The following is an 18,447-nucleotide window of genomic DNA, read 5'->3' on the forward strand; positions in this document are numbered from 1 at the left end:
AAAAGAGAAAGCGCAATCACAACCTACTCTTCAAACAATATTTACTTCTATTTACACAGCGAGACTTAAAAAGGTTCTGAATGAGAAAATACATCAAGACCAAAATGAGTTCCTACCAGGCAGACAAATAAAAAATAATCTTAGAACGATTATCAACACATTAGAATATTATGAACAACATTTTGGAAAACCAGTATCATTAATGTTCCTCGATGCCAAAAAAGCTTTTGATAATGTAAATTGGACCTTTATAAAAATGCAATTAAATAAAATGAGATTCGGCACAAAATTTGTAAATTTAATTGATGCAATATATTCAAAACAAACAACAAAAATTATATTAAATAATGAACAATTAGAAAGATTTGAAATATTTAAGGGAGTTAGACAAGGTTGTCCGATCTTACCTTTATTGTTTATCCTATCATTGCAAGATTTTATGGAAAATTAATAAAGTTTATTAAAAAAGAAAAGCGTGTGCCAGGCTTCATTTTTTAGTGTGCTACAGCGCATGGCGCACATTATTTATTTATTTATTTATTACTTAGATTTGTATGCCGCCCCTCTCCGAAGACTCGGGGCGGCTCACAACACGTGGAAACAAATCATAAATAATCTAACAAATTTAAAATTAAAAGATTTAAAAGACCCCATATACTAACAGACATACACACAAGCATACCATATATAAATTAAACATGCCCAGGGGAAGATGTTTCAGTTCCCCCATGCCTGACGGCAAAGGTGGGTTTTAAGGAGTTTACGGAAGGCAGGAAGAGTAGGGGCAGTTCTAATCTCCGGGGGGAGTTGGTTCCAGAGGGCCGGTGCCGCCACAGAGAAGGCTCTTCCCCTGGGGCCCGCCAACTGACATTGTTTAGTTGACGGGACCCGGAGAAGGCCCACTCTGTGGGACCTGATCGGTCGCTGGGATTCGTGCGGCAGGAGGCGGTCTCGGAGATATTCTGGTCCAATGCCATGAAGGGCTTTAAAGGTCATAACCAACACTTTGAATTGTGACCGGAAACTGATCGGCAACCAATGAGGGAATACTGCTAACAATTACTGTTTTTAAGCCAGGTCTCATTTGGATCAGAAAGTCCCAATATACATACACATACAAATCTATAGAGCCATGGTGGGTCAGTGGATTGAACACAGTACTACAGGCTATTTGCCTACAAATAGTTCGAACCTGATTGAGTCATGGTTGATTGTCTTTTTTTCCTTGAGGTCGCTAAAATGAGGATAGATTGCTAGGGACCATATGCTGACTTTGTAACCTGCTCAGAGTATTGAAAAGCATTGTGTAGTGGTATATATTTTGCTATATAGTTTCCCCAAAGCATGGATCCTAGTATGAGTAGTAAGATCACCATTGTGAGTAAACCTCCTACATGCATGGAGTGCATGTGAGACACTTTTGTGTCTCCTAAGTTCACTGACATGAGTAAATGTCTTGCCACACTCCATGCATTTATGCGGCTTCTCCCCTGTGTGGATCACCTTATGGAAAATAAGAGTAACTCTTTAAGCAAACTCCTTTCCACATTCCATGCATTTAAAATGGTTTCTCTCCTGTGTGGAGCTTTTTGTATCTTCCAAGCCCACTGCTCTGAGTAAATGTCTGTCCGCACTCCCTGCATTTATACAGCTTCTCCTCTGTGTGTACGATCTTATGGGAAATAAGTGTACTGCTATCAGCAAGTCTTTCCACATTCCAAGCATTTATATGGTTTCTCTCCTGTGTGAAGGTTTTTGTGTCTTTTTAATCAAACTGCCACGAGTAAACGTCTTTCCACAGTCAATGCATTTATATGGCCTCTCCCGTGTGTGGATCAACTTATGGGAAATGAGATGACCTCTTTGAGTGAAGAGTTTTCTCCCCTGTGTGGATCCTCTTATGGGAAGTAAGTGCACTGCAACGAGCAAAGGTTTTTCCACACTCCATGCATTTATTTGGTTTCTCCCCTGTGTGGATCGTCTTATGGGAATTAAGTGTAATCCTATAAGCAAAGGTTTCCCCACACTCCATGCATTTATATGGTTTCTCCCCTGTGTGGATCATCTTGTGGGAAATAAGTGTACTGCTACGAGTAAATGTCTTTCCACACTCCATGCATTTATATGGTTTCTCCCCTGTGTGGATTATGTTATGGGTAATAAGTGTACTGCTACGAGCAAAGGTTTTTCCACACTCTTTGCATTTATATGGTTTCTCCCCTGTGTGGATCGTCTTATGGGAATCAAGTGTAATCCTATAAGCAAAGGTTTTCCCACACTCCATGCATTTATATGGTTTCTCCCCTGTGTGGATCTTCTTATGGGACGTAAGTGAAGGGCCACGAGTAAACGTCTTTCCACATTCCATGCATTTATATGGCTTCTCCCCTGTGTGGATCATCTTATGGGAAATGAGAGGACCTCTTTGAGCGAAGATCTTTCCACATTCCATGCATTCATATGGTTTCTCCCCAGTGTGGATCATCTTATGGGAAGCCAGTGTAATCCTATAAGCAAAGGTTTTCCCACACTCCATGCATTTATATGGTTTCTCCCCTGTGTGGATCCTCTTATGGGAAGTAAGTGAATTGCCACGAGTAAACGTCTTTCCACACTCCATGCATTTATATGGCCTCTCCCCTGTGTGGGTCATCTTATGGGAAATGAGATGACCTCTTTGAGCGAAGATCTTTCCACATTCCATGCATTCATATGGTTTCTCCCCTGTGTGGATTACGTTATGGGCAATAAGTGTACTGCTACGAGCAAAGGTTTTTCCACACTCCATGCATTTATATGGCTTCTCCCCTGTGTGGGTCATCATATGAGAAGTAAGTGAACTGCTATGAGCAAAGGTATTTCCACACTCCATGCATTTATATGGTTTTTCCCCTGTGTGGATCTTCTTATGGATAGTAAGTGAACTGCTATGACCAAAGGTCTTTCCACACTCCATGCATTTATATGCTTTTTCCCCTGTGTGGATTATCTTATGGATACTAAGTTGCCCATTTCTTTTAAAACATTTTCCACATTCTAAACATTTATATGGCTTCTCTTTTGTGTCAATCGCTTTTTGAGACGTAAGGAAGTTGTTTCCAAGAGAAAGAATGGATGTCCCATTGTAATTTTGTCCATTGTGTCTTCTTATAGCATCCTCTCCTTTGCTTTGGGTTAAATAGTGTTCATTTGCTTGTACTGTAGCTTTGACTAGTTTCACACTTTTTGCAGTATATATTTTCCTTGTTTTCTCCTGTGGGGCAACAAAGTCTTGCTTCAGAGCATCAGTGGAGGAAGAGCTTTCCTGATTCCAATTCTTTAACAGGTTTCCCTCATGGTTTTTGAATTCCATTTGATTTCCAAACTTCTCTATTCTATCTTTAGCATTCATCACTTGGAACAGTTCACAGGAATCGTGATCTTTACCTTCAAAACAAAAGGGAAATGAAAATGATAATAAGGTTAGAGAAAAAGATCAAAGTGCAGACAATCAAATGAATTTCCTTCTGAATTTCCATTGTTGTATGTTTGCATGCTTACAGTCGTATGATACAGACATGATGATTTCCATATGCAGTAGTACCTCTAGATATGAGTTTAATTCGTTCCAGAACGGAGCTCGTATGTCGAACAACTCATATCTGCAACAAATGGCTTTAGACTTTGTTTTTCCTCTCCGAGATAACCAGAAGCAAGGATTCTTGCACCACCTAGTGGACGCTCGGCTCGTATCCCGAATTTGAGCTCGGGTGTCGAAAAGAAATTTCTCTCCCCTCGTGGCTCGTAACTTGGAATACTCGCATGTGGAGCAGCTCGTATCTAGAGGTACTACTGTATATTCTTGTGGTTAGCTCTGGCCCAGCTCCTGCCCCAAGGACTGTGGATGTGGGGGAGACATCCACATGCTGCAGGCCTGTTTTGCCCCTGGTGGAATCTGCTAATGAAGGCTCCTCTGACCAAGAAGACATGAGGGACAGGGAGGAGGAGAGTGGGGCAGACAGCTCAGAAGGAGATCAATTATCTGTGGTTGGGTGGAGCCTTCATCAGCAGATTCCACCGGGGGCAAAACAGGCCTGCAGCATGTGGATGTCTCCCCCACATCCACAGTCCTTGGGGCAGGAGCTGGGCCAGAGCTAACCACAACACACTAGGATGATCTGAGTTACATTGCAAGCAGCCTTTCTTCTTGAATTTAATTGGGAATGCTTTTCCATGGGCTGAGTGCGAAAGGTTTTTCCTCCCACAATTTTAGAGGTTTCAGAGGACAAATGACAATGCACTCCTCTTACATGACCTCCAGAGGACACGTAAAAGCAAACCTCCTTCTTTTCAGCCCCCTGTAGACAAGATCAAGTAGAAATGGAAAAATACAGATAAGAAATGGCATCGAAAGCATCTAAGCAAAGGGACATTGACTCTTTCCTTCCTTGGAGTAAGAGAAGATCTTTCCCTTCTCCCTCCCGGGAGACAATATCTGATTCCTGCTTTTTTTTAAATTAAAAAACTAACTATAATCTGTCTTCTTGAACTCTCTGATTGGGGACTAGAAAACTCTTACCGAGAGAGACCACGTTCCTATGGTTTTCCAGCATGACTTCCGAATGCAGCGCTCTCTGGTCAGGATCCAGCTGAGACCATTCCTCCTCAGAGAAAGACACAGCCACCTCCTCGAAGGACACAGGACTCCCCTGAACACGGAAAAAAGAACAGGTGGATTCACAATATTTGTCCATCTTCATCAATGATTTAGACAAGAGGATAGAAGGGGAACGCATCAAATTTGCAGATAAGGCCAAATTGAAAGGGATACCAACACTCCAGAAGATAAGATCAAGATATAGAAACATAGAAGACTGACGGCAGAAAAAGACCTCATGGTCCATCTAGTCTGCCCTTATACTATTTCCTGTATTTTATCTTACAATGGATATATGTTTATCCCAGGCATGTTTAAATTCAGTTACTGTGGATTTACCAACCACATCTGCTGGAAGTTTGTTCCAAGGATCTACTACTCTTTCAGTAAAATAATATTTTCTCATGTTGCTTTTGATCTTTCCCCCAACTAACTTCAGATTGTGTCCCCTTGCTCTTGTGTTCACTTTCCTATTAAAAACACTTCCCTCCTGGACCTTATTTAACCCTTTAACATATTTAAATGTTTCGATCATGTCCCCCCTTTCCCTTCTGTCCTCCAGACTATACAGAGGGAGTTCATGAAGTCTTTCCTGATACGTTTTATGCTTAAGACCTTCCACCATTCTTGTAGCCTGTCTTTGGATCTGTCCAATTTTGTCAATATCTTTTTGTAGGTGAGGTCTCCAGAACTGAACACAGTATTCCAAATGTGGTTTCACCAGCGCTCTATATAAGGGGATCACAATCTCCCTCTTCCTGCTTGTTATACATCTAGCTATGCAGCCAAGCATCCTATTTGTTTTTCCTACTGCCCGACCACACTGTAGAAGGATTGACAGATCAGGCCCCATGTAACAAAATGAAATCAACAATGAGAAATATTAACACTTAGGAAACCCAAATGCACTGGCATAGGGTAGGTCAGTGGTGATAAACCTTTCTTGGGTCATGTGCCAAAAGGCTGTGTGTGCACAAACCCTTCCCCACACACAAGTGTACCCCGGTGCTGCCTCTGCCCGTGCCATAGGTTTGCCATCACAGTAATAGGTGATAACCTGGCTCAATAGTAGTAAGTGCAACAAGGATCTTGGAGTCCTAGTGGACAACCATTTAAACATAAGTCAGCATTATGCTACAGTTGCTAAAAAATATATATCCCCAAATAAAATCAGGCTGCAATACGGGAGGGATAGAATCAAGATGACATGAAGTGAATATAACATCCAGCATTGGTTGTGTTGTGGATAGCTCTGGCCCAGCTCCTGCCCCAAGGAGGATAGAAGGGGAACTCATCAAATTTGCAGTAAGTGCACCACGGATCTTGGAGTCCTAACGGACAACCACTTAAACATGAGTCAGCAGTATGCTATTTTATTATTTATTATTTATTTATTATTTAGATTTGTATGCCGCCCCTCTCCGCAGACTCGGGGCGGCTCACAGCAAAACAAAACAATTCATCACAAATCTAAATTGAAGTTTAAAATATTTTTAAAAACCCATAGTTGCCCCCCCATCCTGTTGTGGTTAGTTCTGCCCCAGCTCCTGCCCCAAGGACTGTGGATGTGGGGGAGACATCCACATGCTGCAGGCCTGTTTTGCCCCCGGTGGAATCTGCTGATGAAAGCTCCTTTGACCAAGAAGACATGAGTGACAGGGAGGAGGAGAGTGGGGCAGACAGCTCAGAAGGAGATCAATTCTCTAGCTCCTGCTTGGATTCAGGACAAGAGTTAATGATACAGCCACACATGCGGAGAGCGATGCATAGGCAACAACAACTGAGAGATTATTATCAAAGAAAATGAGGCCACCTGTGGTTGGGTGGGGCTGTGGTCATTAGTGAGGCTGCTATAAAGAGCAGCCTGTGGGTTTGGCCATTGTGGAGGATTATCTGATCCTTGTGTTTCGTGACTGCTTTACTGACTTTGACCTTTTGTGTGCTGATTTCCCCCCGCTTTGAAACTAAACCAGGGCAAAGTCTTTTTCACTTTGTGACAGAAGAAGGACTGTGAATTGCTTCACAGCTGCAAGCTAAGTATCACAGAACTGATAAGGGACTTGTACAAATTACCAGTTTGTTTGGAGACGAGTGCTCTTTGCTATACCAAAAGAGGGCTTGGTTTAAGTGAAGTTTCATTATAAAGAACATTGTTTTGAATTTTCAAACATGTGTGTGTCTGAAATTTGTACCTGTGAATTTTTGGGAGGATTCTATCAGAGAGCCCGACAGAACACATCCCAACAGAATCGCAGGCTGCATTAAGAGGGATAGAATCAAGATGACATGAAGTATTAGTACCGCTTTATAATGCCTTGGTTAAACCACACTTGAAATATTGTATCCAATTTTTGGCTGACATATATATATATAAAAAGATCTTGAGACTCTAGAAAGAGGGCAGAGAAGAGCAATAAAAAGTCTCCGGAGAGGGGCGGCATACAAATCCAATCAATCAATCAATCAATCAATCAATCAATAAATAAATATTATTTATTTGTATGCCACCCCTCTCCGTAGACTACTAGTGGACTGGAGGCTAAAACATATAAAGAATGGTTGCTGGAATTGTGTATGTCTACTTTCATGAAAAGGACAAGGGGGGTGATATGATACCAGTGTTCCAAGAACAATGGATGGCAACTAATCAAGGAGAGAATCAATCTACAAGTACAACAACACAAGAGCCCACAACAGATACAAGCTTAATATTAACTGCTCCAAACCTGACTGTGAAAAATACAACTTTAGTAACCGAGTTGTCGAAGCATGGAACTTATCACCGGACTCTGTAGTATCATCCCCTAACCCCCAACACTTTACCCTTAGACTATCCACGGTTGACCTCACCAAGTTCCTAAGAGGTCAGTAAGGGGCGTACATAAGTGCACCGGAGTGCCTACCGTCCCCTGTCCTATTGTCTCTCCTATATCTCCTATATCTTCTCTTTTCCTGCTATTCTCTCATAGTTATATTTCACTCCTTTATTTTCTCCTTTATTCCCCCTTTAATACATTCTATCTGATTATATCCTCTATAACCCTCATTGTGTATTACTGTGTATAGGACAAAACAAATAAACAAATAAATAAAAATAAAGAGATATTCCCTGACAGTGAGAACAATTAGTCAGTGAAACGACTTGTCTCCAGTAATTGTGGATGTTCTAACATTGGACAGCCAAATGTTATGGGGCTTCCTATCTGACCACGGGGGTGGACTAGAAGACCTCCACAATCTCTAACCAACTCAGATATTCTGTTCCATTGTTCCCAAAGCAAAGATATGCACCAAGTTGAATGACTGTGGGTCACACAAGTCTTAATTTTAGGCGAGAAAATGGGCAAATCTGAAAATTGCTTCCACTGAAGAAATAGTTGGGGAAGTTCTATCAAGTTAATTGATTCTGCAAAAATTTCAGTGCCTTTCAGTAAAGTAATCCCACTTCTGGACCAACTGATCGATCACTCTGTCTATCATTGATTGATCTAGTATTCTGAGCAATTAGCTGAAAGGAAGAAAACAAAGAGAAAATTCTCTGGGAAAGTCATTCATTCATTCATTTATTGGATTTGTATGCCGCCCCACTCCGTGGACTCGGGGCGGCTAACAACAGTGACAAAAAACAGAATGTAAAAATCCAATACTACAACAGCTAAAAACCCTTGTTATAAAACCAATCATACATACAAACATACCATACATAAATTGGAGAAGCCTAGGGGGAAAGATTATCTTAATTCCCCCATGCCTGACGGCAGAGGTGGGTTTTGAGGAGCTTACGAAAGGCAAGGAGGGTGGGGGCTATTCTAATCTCTGGGGGAGTTGGTTCCAGAGGGTCGGGGCTGCCACAGAGAAGGCTCTTCCCCTGGGCCCCGCCAACCGACATTGTTTAGTTGACGGGACCCAGAGAAGGTCCACTCTGTGGGACATAACTGGTCGCTGGGATTCGTGCGGCAGAAGGCGGTCTCTGAGATAATCTGGCCCGGTGCCATGAAGGGCTTTATAGGTCATAACCAACACTTTGAATTGTGACCAGAAACTGATCGGCAACCAATGCAGACTGCGGAGTGTTGGTGTGACATGGGCATATTTAGGGAAGCCCATGATTGCTCTTGCAGCTGCATTCTGCACAATCTGGAGTTTCCGAACATTTTTCAAAGGTAGCCCCATGTAGAGAGCGTTGCAGTAGTCGAGCCTCGAGGTGATGAGGGCATGAGTGATTGTGAGTAATGACTCCCGGTCCAAATAGGGCCACAACTGGTGCACCAGGCGAACCTGGGCAAACGCCCCCCTCGCCACAGCTGAAAGATGGTTCTCTAATGTGAGCTGTGGATCGAGGAGGACGCCCAAGTTGCGGACCCTCTCTGAGGGGGTCAATAACTCTCCCCACAAGGGTAATGGATGGACAGATGGAATTGTCCTTGGGAGGCAAAACCCACAGCCACTCATTTCTTAGTCTTTGCAAAGCGGGCTTGTTTGGTCTTCTAATCAAGGGGCAAATCAGAGGATTGAAAATTATTTTGTAGCCCAAAATCCCTTATGTTCAATACAGCCACTCCCGTTGGATTTTAATAGTGTGCTTTATTTTTTTTAATAGGATTTGCTTATCTTTGAACTACAGGAAATAAACGAGGTTTTTAAAAACGATAATAGATACTTTTACAAAATTGTTTCTTGTAAGCGCAAAGTTGGCAGAGTACCTAGCAGAACAAGATGGCCACAGGAAGCTACGGTGACTGACAGGAACTTGAACTTGCTATTCTGCTCTTCATGTTGTGGAAGAATACAAAAATAATCCAGGCCAAACATAGAAACATAGAAGACTGATGGCAGAAAAAGACCTCATGGTCCATCTAGTCTGCCCTTATACTATTTCCTGTATTTTATCTTACAATGGATATATGTTTATCCCAGGCATGTTTAAATTCAGTTACTGTGGATTTACCAACCACGTCTGCTGGAAGTTTGTTCCAAGGATCTACTACTCTTTCAGTAAAATAATATTTTCTCATGTTGCCTTTGATCTTTCCCCCAACTAACTTCAGATTGTGTCCCCTTGTTCTTGGGTTCACTTTCCTATTAAAAACACTTCCCTCCTGGACCTTATTTAACCCTTTGACATATTGAAATGTTTCGATCATGTCCCCCCTTTTCCTTCTGTCCTCCAGACTATACAGATGGAGTTCATGAAGTCTTTCCTGATACATTTTATGCTTAAGACCGTCCACCATTCTTGTAGCCCGTCTTTGGACCCGTTCAATATTGTCAATATCTTTTTGTAGGTGAAGAAGGGAAAATAGAAGAAAGCACTGTGCATAGTCTAATATCTTGTCTCTTTCTTACTTGATTCGGAGATTCAACCGCTATTTGATCTGCATCATGGAAACCAGAAAGCTTCACTCTTTGTCTCTCTGTAAGGAATAAATAATTTCAAAATTCATAAATAACAAAATCGGAGGAGGTATTCTAGAGAAGAGAAGAGAGAGCAAAGGTAAGCCAGATGGACAACTGGAGGATCTCCCATTACCTCCTAAGCTTGGGTCTTCCCAAGGGATCCTCCTGAAAAATAGCTCCCGAGGGGGGTTTGATGGGTTCTTCTTTTCCTCAGGATCTCTGATCTTGCACTTCAAACCAGAGAAAGGAAAAAAGAAGCAGGCTCAATATACATCACACAAAATAAAGTGGGTTCTTATACTTGGAGCACAACTTCAAAGCCAACAATTTATTTAATTTTATTTATTTATTTATTAAATTTATATGCCGCCCCTCTCCGCAGACTCGGGGCGGCTCACAATAGTAACAGAAAACAATATATAATACAAATTCAATCATTAGAAAGCTAAAAACCCATAGTTTAAGAAAAACATGCACACAACATACCATACATAAACAGTATAGGCCTGGGGAAGATATTTCAGTTCCTCCATGCCGGACGGCAGAGGTGGGTTTTAAGGAGTTTGCGGAAGGCAAGGAGGGTGGGGGCAGTTCTAATCTCAGGGGGGAGCTGGTTCCAGAGGGTCGGGGCCGCCACAGAGAAGGCTCTTCCCCTAGGACCCACCAAACGACATTGTTTAGTTGACGGGACCCGGAGAAGACCAACTCTGTGGGACCTAATCGGTCGCTGGGATTCGTGTGACAGAAGGCGGTCCCAGAGATATTCTATCTGTGAGGTTAAGTGAGAAAATAATAGAACAATGTCCTACAAGAATTGGAGAATTTCCACATGTGAGGGTCGCCCAGAAAATAATGCACCACGTTTTTTTTCTCAATCTACAGTGCTTGTATGAATGAAAAACTTTAGATATGCAGTGTTCCCTCGATTTTCGCGGGTTTGAACTTCGTGAAAAGTCTATACCACGGTTTTTCAAAAATATTAATTAAAAAATACTTCGCGGTTTCCCCCCTATACCACGGTTTTTCCCACCCGATTTTGTCGTATGTCATCGCCAAACTTTCATCTACTTTAATAAATATTTTTTTAAATAAACATGGTGAGTAATAATCTAAATGGTTTCAAAGGGAATGGGAAATTGTAATTTAGGGGTTTAAAGTGTTAAGGGAAGGCTTGTGATACTGTTCATAGCAAAAAATAGTGTATTTACTTCTGCATCTCGACTTCGCGGAAATTCGACTTTCACGGGCGGTATTGGAACGCATCCCCCATGAAAATGGAGGGAACACTGTACCTTATTTGAATTGTTAGGAGTGCATGTGTAAATTTTGTGTTTCTTCAAACAGATAGCATAGCTGCAGCAGTGTTTTGAAATGGCGTTTGTAAGGGATGTACGTTAAAAGCAGGGTGTCGTCATTGAATTTCTCACTGTGGAGAAGAAAAACTGTTGGGAGCATTCACAAACGTACAGTTTGGCAGAGCTCCAAGATTTTCGTGACCAGAACAAGGAGTGGTAGAAACATAGAAACATAGAAGTCTGACGGCAGAAAAAGACCTCATGGTCCATCTAGTCTGCCCTTATACTATTTTCTGTATTTTATCTTAGGATGGATATATGTTTATCCCAGGCATGTTTAAATTCAGTTACTGTGGAGTTATCTACCACATCTGCTGGAAGTTTGTTCCAAGGATCTACTACTCTTTCAGTAAAATAATATTTTCTCATGTTGCTTTTGATCTTTCCCCCAACTAACTTCAGATTGTGTCCCCTTGTTCTTGTGTTCACTTTCCTATTAAAAACACTTCCCTCCTGGACCTTATTTAACCCTTTAATATATTTAAATGTTTCGATCATGTCCCCCCTTTTCCTTCTGTCCTCCAGACTATACAGATTGAGTTCATTAAGTCTTTCCTGATACGTTTTATGCTTAAGACCTTCCACCATTCTTGTAGCCCGTCTTTGGACCCGTTCAATTTTGTCAATATCTTTTTGTAGGTGAGGTCTCCAGAACTGAACACAGTATTCCAAATGTGGTCTCACCAGCATTCTATATAGTGGGATCATAATCTCCCTCTTCCTGCTTGTTATACCTCTAGCTATGCAGCCAAGCATCCTACTTGCTTTCCCTACCGCCTGACTGCACTGTTCACCCATTTTGAGACTGTCAGAAATCACTACCCCTAAATCCTTTTCTTTTGAAGTATTTGCCAACACTGAACTGCCAATACAATACTCAGATTGAGGATTCCTTTTCCCCAAGTGCATTATTTTACATTTGGAAACATTAAACTGCAGTTTCCATTGCTTAGACCATTTATCTAGTAAAGCTAAATCATTTACCATATTACAGACGCCTCCAGGAATATCAACCCTATTGCACACTTTAGAGTCATCGGCAAATAGGCAAACCTTCCCTACCAAACCTTCCCCTATGTCACTCACAAATATATTAAAAAGAATAGGACCCAGAACAGATCCTTGTGGCACACCGCTTGTAACCTGACTCTGCTCAGAATACTCGCCATTAATAATAACTCTCTGATGTCTACGCTTCAGCCAGCTGCAATCAGCCAGCTGCAATAATAGTAGTAGTAATACATGCCCTTGTGTCTCGCTGAAGGAAGGCCATAGAACGGGACGGAAATTACGTGGGAAAATATTGAATTTAGAAGAAACATAATTCTTTCTTGTGGGTAAGTTCCATTGTGTTCAGTAAATAATTGTTGAAGAAAAAAAATGTGGTGAATTACTTTCTGGGTGATCCCCTTATTATGAATGTCAGAGAAGATTGGGAAGGAGGGCTGAAATATTCAAACACACGCTCTACACACACTCTCTGAGCTCCCTAAAGTCTCTCACCTGCAACTGGACCTGCTCCTTCTGCTCCTCCGCCTGGCTCAGGAGGAGGCCTTCCGCCAGGGCCACCGCCTGGGAGCTGGTCTCTGCTCGACACTCCTGCACCCAGTCAACCATCTCTGGGGGCAAAAGGGACAGGAGCTGCTCCAGAACCACCAGGTCCAGCATCTGGGCTTTGGTGTGCTTCTCTGGTCTCAGCCATCGCCTGCACAAGTCATGGAGTCGGCTGCAAAGTCCTCGGGGACCCTCAGTCTCCTGGTATTGGATGAAGTTCCAGGACTGAACTTCTGGAGGGAGGATGGTTTCCTCCTCCAGGATTGTCTGCCTGGTTCTTGTCCAGATCGTCCCACCATTCGCAGGCTGAGCTCCAGTTTCGTCCTTTAAAAAAGATGGTGTCTCCATCCTTTCTCTGTCCTGCAGAGCAACTCCAAATGGCTCCAAGGACTCTTGTGGGTCTCCAGATGCCTTTTCCTTCACAGGACCGTTTCTGAGAACAGGAGATGGATTCCACTCTTCTTCTTTTTTTCCCCCGAGGAGAAAATTTTGCCTTTCAAAGTCCACAAATGGCTTCCAGTTTCTGTATCTGAGATGGAAAGAAAAACAAAGGCCAAGACTTAGAAAGTGGAAAATCAGTCACTGAGCGACCCTCACCCAACCTGCCAGGAGGCCCAAGCGGGGGCTGAGGTCGCCCCCTCCAGCAGGGCCGGTAAGAAGGCACCTGGAGAGGCCGCCCTGCTTCTCTTCCCTTCCGGAGACAGGATCAGGCCCCCGGGGAGCCTGGTGCGAATCCTGCATCCTCCTCGCCCGGCCTCTCTCCTCTCCTGCTGGGTGGGTCCACAAGGCCGACCCGACCCTCCCCCCACACGGCTTCTTCCGCGGATCCCCACTTTTCCCTGCAGGGAGAGAGCGGCTGGGAACCATAGGACCCGGAAAGACCCTCACCCGAGGCACATTTGGATGTTCTCCCGCCCGACTCTCCCGCATGCTCTCCACTTCCTGCTGAGCCCCAGGGGTTAAGGAGAGGGATTGCGGCGTCCTAGAGCGGCAAGCTTTTGTGATGACACTTCCTCCTCAGCCTCCTGTGACGTTCGCCCTCCAGTGGAACAATGGGGAAGCGCCTGGAGTTCGCCTTCTACTTTCTTCGCTTCTCTGCGACCGAACAATCTCCTCCTTCAGGTGAAGTCACAAAGGACTCCGCCCGGAGACAGATGTCGCTCAAGCCCGGGAGGTTTCCCATTGGTGCTACCGCTGGCTCCGGCTCCTCCCAACTCCAAAGTCCATAGAAAAAAGCTTCCTCCCCTCAATTCAGACCTTCGATTCTTCCGGTGGGAGTGGAAGCATCTGGGCGGGACACCCGCTCCCCCCTTCACTTCATAGATGGAGATTTCTGCCCAAGGAAGAGTTAGTGCTCTGGATAACAAAGGGGGAGGCGCAATCCATAGCCAGGGAAGACTTGGTGATTTAGCTGAGAGTTTTCTGTGGCTTCCCTTTGGATTTGGGCAGGGTGGGGGGGGTTCTGTGACCTCCCCAAATCCAAAGGGTAGCCACGGAAAACTCTCAGATAGACTACCAAGAAGTCTTCTGAGAAAGGCGGCTTTTTATTAGACTTGTATCCCTCTCCGAGTCTTCGGGGAAGGGTGGCATAGAAGTCTAAATAATAATAATAATAATAATAATAATAATAATAATAATAATAATAATAATAATAATAATAATCCTGATTGTGGAGAAAAAGAAAGCGTGGATCACCGACATCGCAATCCCAGGAGACAGCAGAATTGAGGAGAAGCAGCTAGAGAAATTAGTGAAATATGAAGATCTAAAAATTGAGCTGCAACGACTCTGGCATAAGCCAGTGAAAGTGGTCCCAGTGGTACCTGGCACGCTGGGCGCAGTGCCAAAGGATCTCAGCGGACATTTGAAAACCATCGGAATTGACAAAATCTCCATCTGTCAATTGCAAAAGGCCGCTTTACTGGGATCGGGAAACATAATTCGCCGCTACATCACCAAGTCCTAAGTGGTTGGGAAGCGCCCGACTGGTGATGGAATACGAAATCCAGCATAGTGATCTTGTTTGCTGAGTTGTATTTACATAATCATAATAATCATAATCATCCTAATAATAATATCATCATTGGAGAAGATCTTCAGGGATCCCTCCTAGCCCAGACGGATAATCCCCCGTCCCCTCCCCTTTTTACAGCAATCTTCCCCTAGATCAGGGGTGGGCAATTAATTTTGCCATAGGGCCGCATGAGAAATTGGGATGGTTTTATAGGGCCGGACTAATATAATTAACTCAGTTCTATCCAATACTGTATATTATTGGGTAGAACTGAGTTAATTATATTATGATTATAAATTATATTATATTAATTATATTATATTAATTATATTATATTATATTACATTATATATTATATACTATATATTATATATATAATTATATATTATATCTTGAACACCCGGTTCTTATCTAGAAAAGTTGGACTGACCTCTGCGGGCCAGTCACAGACAGCGGACGGGCCGCATCTGGCCCAAGTCTGCCCTAGATTCTCTCAGAAAAGGCGCCATTTCCCTTTACAGGAGAAAAAAATCCATTTCTTTCCTTGAAACACTCGCCTCTCTGCTTCAGAACGTGTGGACGAACCGGATCCTCTAGGTTTCCCATCTTTCAATCCCAAATGCGAAGGAATCTCCCCCTTTCTATGGGTCGGGATCCCCCTCTTTCTTGCAAAGTAGTCCCGAATAAAGATCCCGAAATCAAGTTTGCCGTTTCTCCTCCGCTTTCTGCTATCTACTCCTTTCCTCGGAGAACTTCGACATTTCTGCCATAATTTCAAGGTTCTCTCTTTCAGCAGAGAAAAAAATATATAAAGTAACACTTCGGAAGAAATTTTGCCAGTATAAAAGTGCAGATATGTTAGAAACATAGAAACATAGAAGACTGACGGCAGAAAAAGACCCCATGGTCCATCTAGTCTGCCCTTTTACTATTTCCTGTATTTTATCTTACAATGGATATATGTTTATCCCAGGCATGTTTAAATTCGGTTACTGTGGATTTACCAACCACGTCTGCTGGAAGTTTGTTCCAAGGATCTACTACTCTTGGAACAGTTGTGGAATGCTGTTGAGCTTTCCCCCCAGGAATTTTGATATTTTGGCTGTGGGGCGCCCCTAAAACAAAAGGCTCCTTTTTATTATTTTTATTAAGATTTTCGTGGTATAAAATAAAAAATAAAAGTAGTAGGGAAATAGAAGAGGGAAGTATAGGATAAAGGGGAAAAGGGAAAGGAGAATAGCCTACGAGACTAGACTTTCAATCCTGGGCCTACAAAGCCTAGAACTAAAATGCCTTAAACAAGATCTAAGTATTGCCCACTACTTCAGCTTCAACCACAACAACACAAGAGCACACAACATATTTAAACTTCATATTAAACGCTCCAAAATTGACTGTAAAAAATAGGACTTCAGTAACCGAGTTGTCGAAGCGTGGAACTCATTACCGGACTCCATAGTGTCATCCCCAAACCCCCAACAATTTACCCTTAGATTATCTATGGTTGACCTATCCAGATTCCTAAGAGGTCAGTAAGGGGCGAGTACAAGTGCACTAGAGTGCCTTCCGTCCCCTGTCCTATTACTCTCCTATATCTCCTATACCTTTCTTCAATTCCTATATCTCTTCTTCTATTCTTTCATTGATATTTTCTATTACTATATCTTCTTTTCTATTCTTTCTTAGATATATTTTACTATGCGTATCTCCTCTATAACCTTCATCATGTATTTTACTATATAAAATACCCATTAAAACCCTCATTGTGTACTGTATTGGACAAAATAAATAAATAAAAATAAATAAAATAAAACTAGTTTCAAGAAAGCAGGATACGAAGTGACATTTCAGCCTCAATTTCTTAGTACATTGAATACATTTCTATAATAAACAATCCTAATCAGCAAATCCTATAGACAAGGTTTCAATTTCTTTTGCCTCAAGTAAAGAGTTCAGAAATGGTTTCCAGGCAGAAACAAAGCTGGATCTATTCTTTTCTCTGGTTAAAACAGTTTATCTCTCCCTTTCTGCCAGTTCCTTCATTTCTTCCATCCATGGAGCTCATTACCTGACTCAGTAGTGTCAACCCCTAACCCCCAACATTTTTTCCTTAGACTATCCAGGATTGACCTCTCCAGGTTCCTTAGAGGTCAGCAAGGGGCGCGCATAAGTGCACCAGTGTGCCTTCTGTCCCCAGTCCAATTGTCTCTCCTTATCTCATTTATCTTCTCTATTTTTATATCTTTTCTTCTGTTCTTTTCTTTATATATATTACTACATGTCTATTCTCTTCAATGTGTATTAGGTATTGGACTGAATAAATAAATAAAATTAAATAAATCCTATATAGTTTATGTATAGTATGTTGTGTGCATGTTTTTTAAATTATGGGTTTTTAATTTTGTAATATTAGATTTGTATTGTACATTGTTTTCTATTGCAGCTGTGAGCCGCCCCGAGTCTGCGGGGAGGGGCGGCATACAAATTTAATAAATAAATAAATAAATCCTTCTTCCACCATGGGAATGGAGGTAACTTTCCAGTTTTACATATCAAGAATTCTGGCTGCAGTCAACGTGTGCAATAACAAAGTTCCAATTTTTATTTCAAGTTCCTTGTCCTAAAAGGTAAGTCTCTGGTTTTCAATAGAAGATAAAAAGTAATGGCATTGATCTGATGGGATCGGAATCCAAGAAACCCGCTACTTAGATCTAACCGCTTCAGAGGATAAAACACTCACAAAAGAAGCTTCTGGATCACCAAACACTAGAAAAGGTGCACAAAAATCCTGACACTCATCTAGCTCATTTGTCGGCTGCCCCAGAACAGAATTTGGGGGGCTGCCCCAGAGAAGAGAGGGGCAAATTATCCTCTAAAGCCCCAGAAGATGAGAAGCAACAGATGGAAATTGACACAGAAGGAGAGAAGCAATTTGAAACCAAAGAGAAACTTCCTGACACTGAGGAGAATTAACCAGTGGAACTGCTTGCCACCAGAAGCCCAGAGTGCTTCATCACTGGAGGTTTTTAAGAGGGAGCTGGACTAGAAGATCTTCAAGATTCCTTCCAGCTCTATTCTATTCTAATTGCAGTCTGTTGTTGGTTCTGCCCGTCAATAAACCTCTTTTCTTAAGCAACCTCCATTTTATTCTCTTCTGGGATTGGACTTGATTTTATTTTGGACACTAGCCGGATAAAATAGGAACCCATGACTGGAAGAGGTTTAATGTGGAGGAAATATGCAGCTGCTGTCCAAAGGAAATGGGAGAAACGGACACAAAATTGTAGTTTCATATCAATATATGAATTTTATATCAATAAATGAACTTACTATTCGCAGAAGAGAAGACAGTCGGGAACATCCTGAGGTAAATCTCAAACAACATCCAGAAGAAAAAGGCCGGGGGAAAGAAAAACGCCCCCTTTGCATCCGCAGCAACCAATCAGAGCACAGATCCCCTCAGGTGGGAGCCCGCCCTCACACCGCCCCAA

General features: G+C 42.4%; 1 protein-coding gene and 1 pseudogene across 2 annotated transcripts; both read right to left on the reverse strand.

The window, feature by feature from the left end:
* Nucleotides 1-277: 277 nt before the first annotated feature.
* LOC139158523 (zinc finger protein 208-like) overlaps nucleotides 278-18,447 on the reverse strand; it is a 148,330-nt pseudogene continuing 130,160 nt past the window's right edge.
* LOC139162944 (zinc finger and SCAN domain-containing protein 12-like) lies at nucleotides 8,186-18,329 on the reverse strand. 2 transcript variants are annotated; one of them, XM_070743854.1, is made up of 4 exons: nucleotides 13,831-13,917; nucleotides 12,892-13,471; nucleotides 10,167-10,263; nucleotides 8,186-10,050 (listed from the first exon to the last, which is right to left on the reverse strand). In XM_070743854.1, the coding sequence occupies exons 1-4, from the start codon at nucleotides 13,839-13,841 to the stop codon at nucleotides 9,905-9,907; spliced, it is 834 nt and encodes a 277-aa protein (XP_070599955.1). In that variant the 5' UTR covers nucleotides 13,842-13,917; the 3' UTR covers nucleotides 8,186-9,904. The 2 variants fall into 2 exon arrangements, with proteins under 2 accessions (XP_070599955.1, XP_070599956.1); XM_070743855.1 differs by lacking the exon at nucleotides 13,831-13,917 and adding an exon at nucleotides 18,287-18,329 and having other exon boundaries at nucleotides 9,201-10,050.

This window comes from Erythrolamprus reginae, chromosome 2, assembly GCF_031021105.1.
Source record: "Erythrolamprus reginae isolate rEryReg1 chromosome 2, rEryReg1.hap1, whole genome shotgun sequence".
NCBI lineage: Eukaryota > Metazoa > Chordata > Lepidosauria > Squamata > Dipsadidae > Erythrolamprus > Erythrolamprus reginae.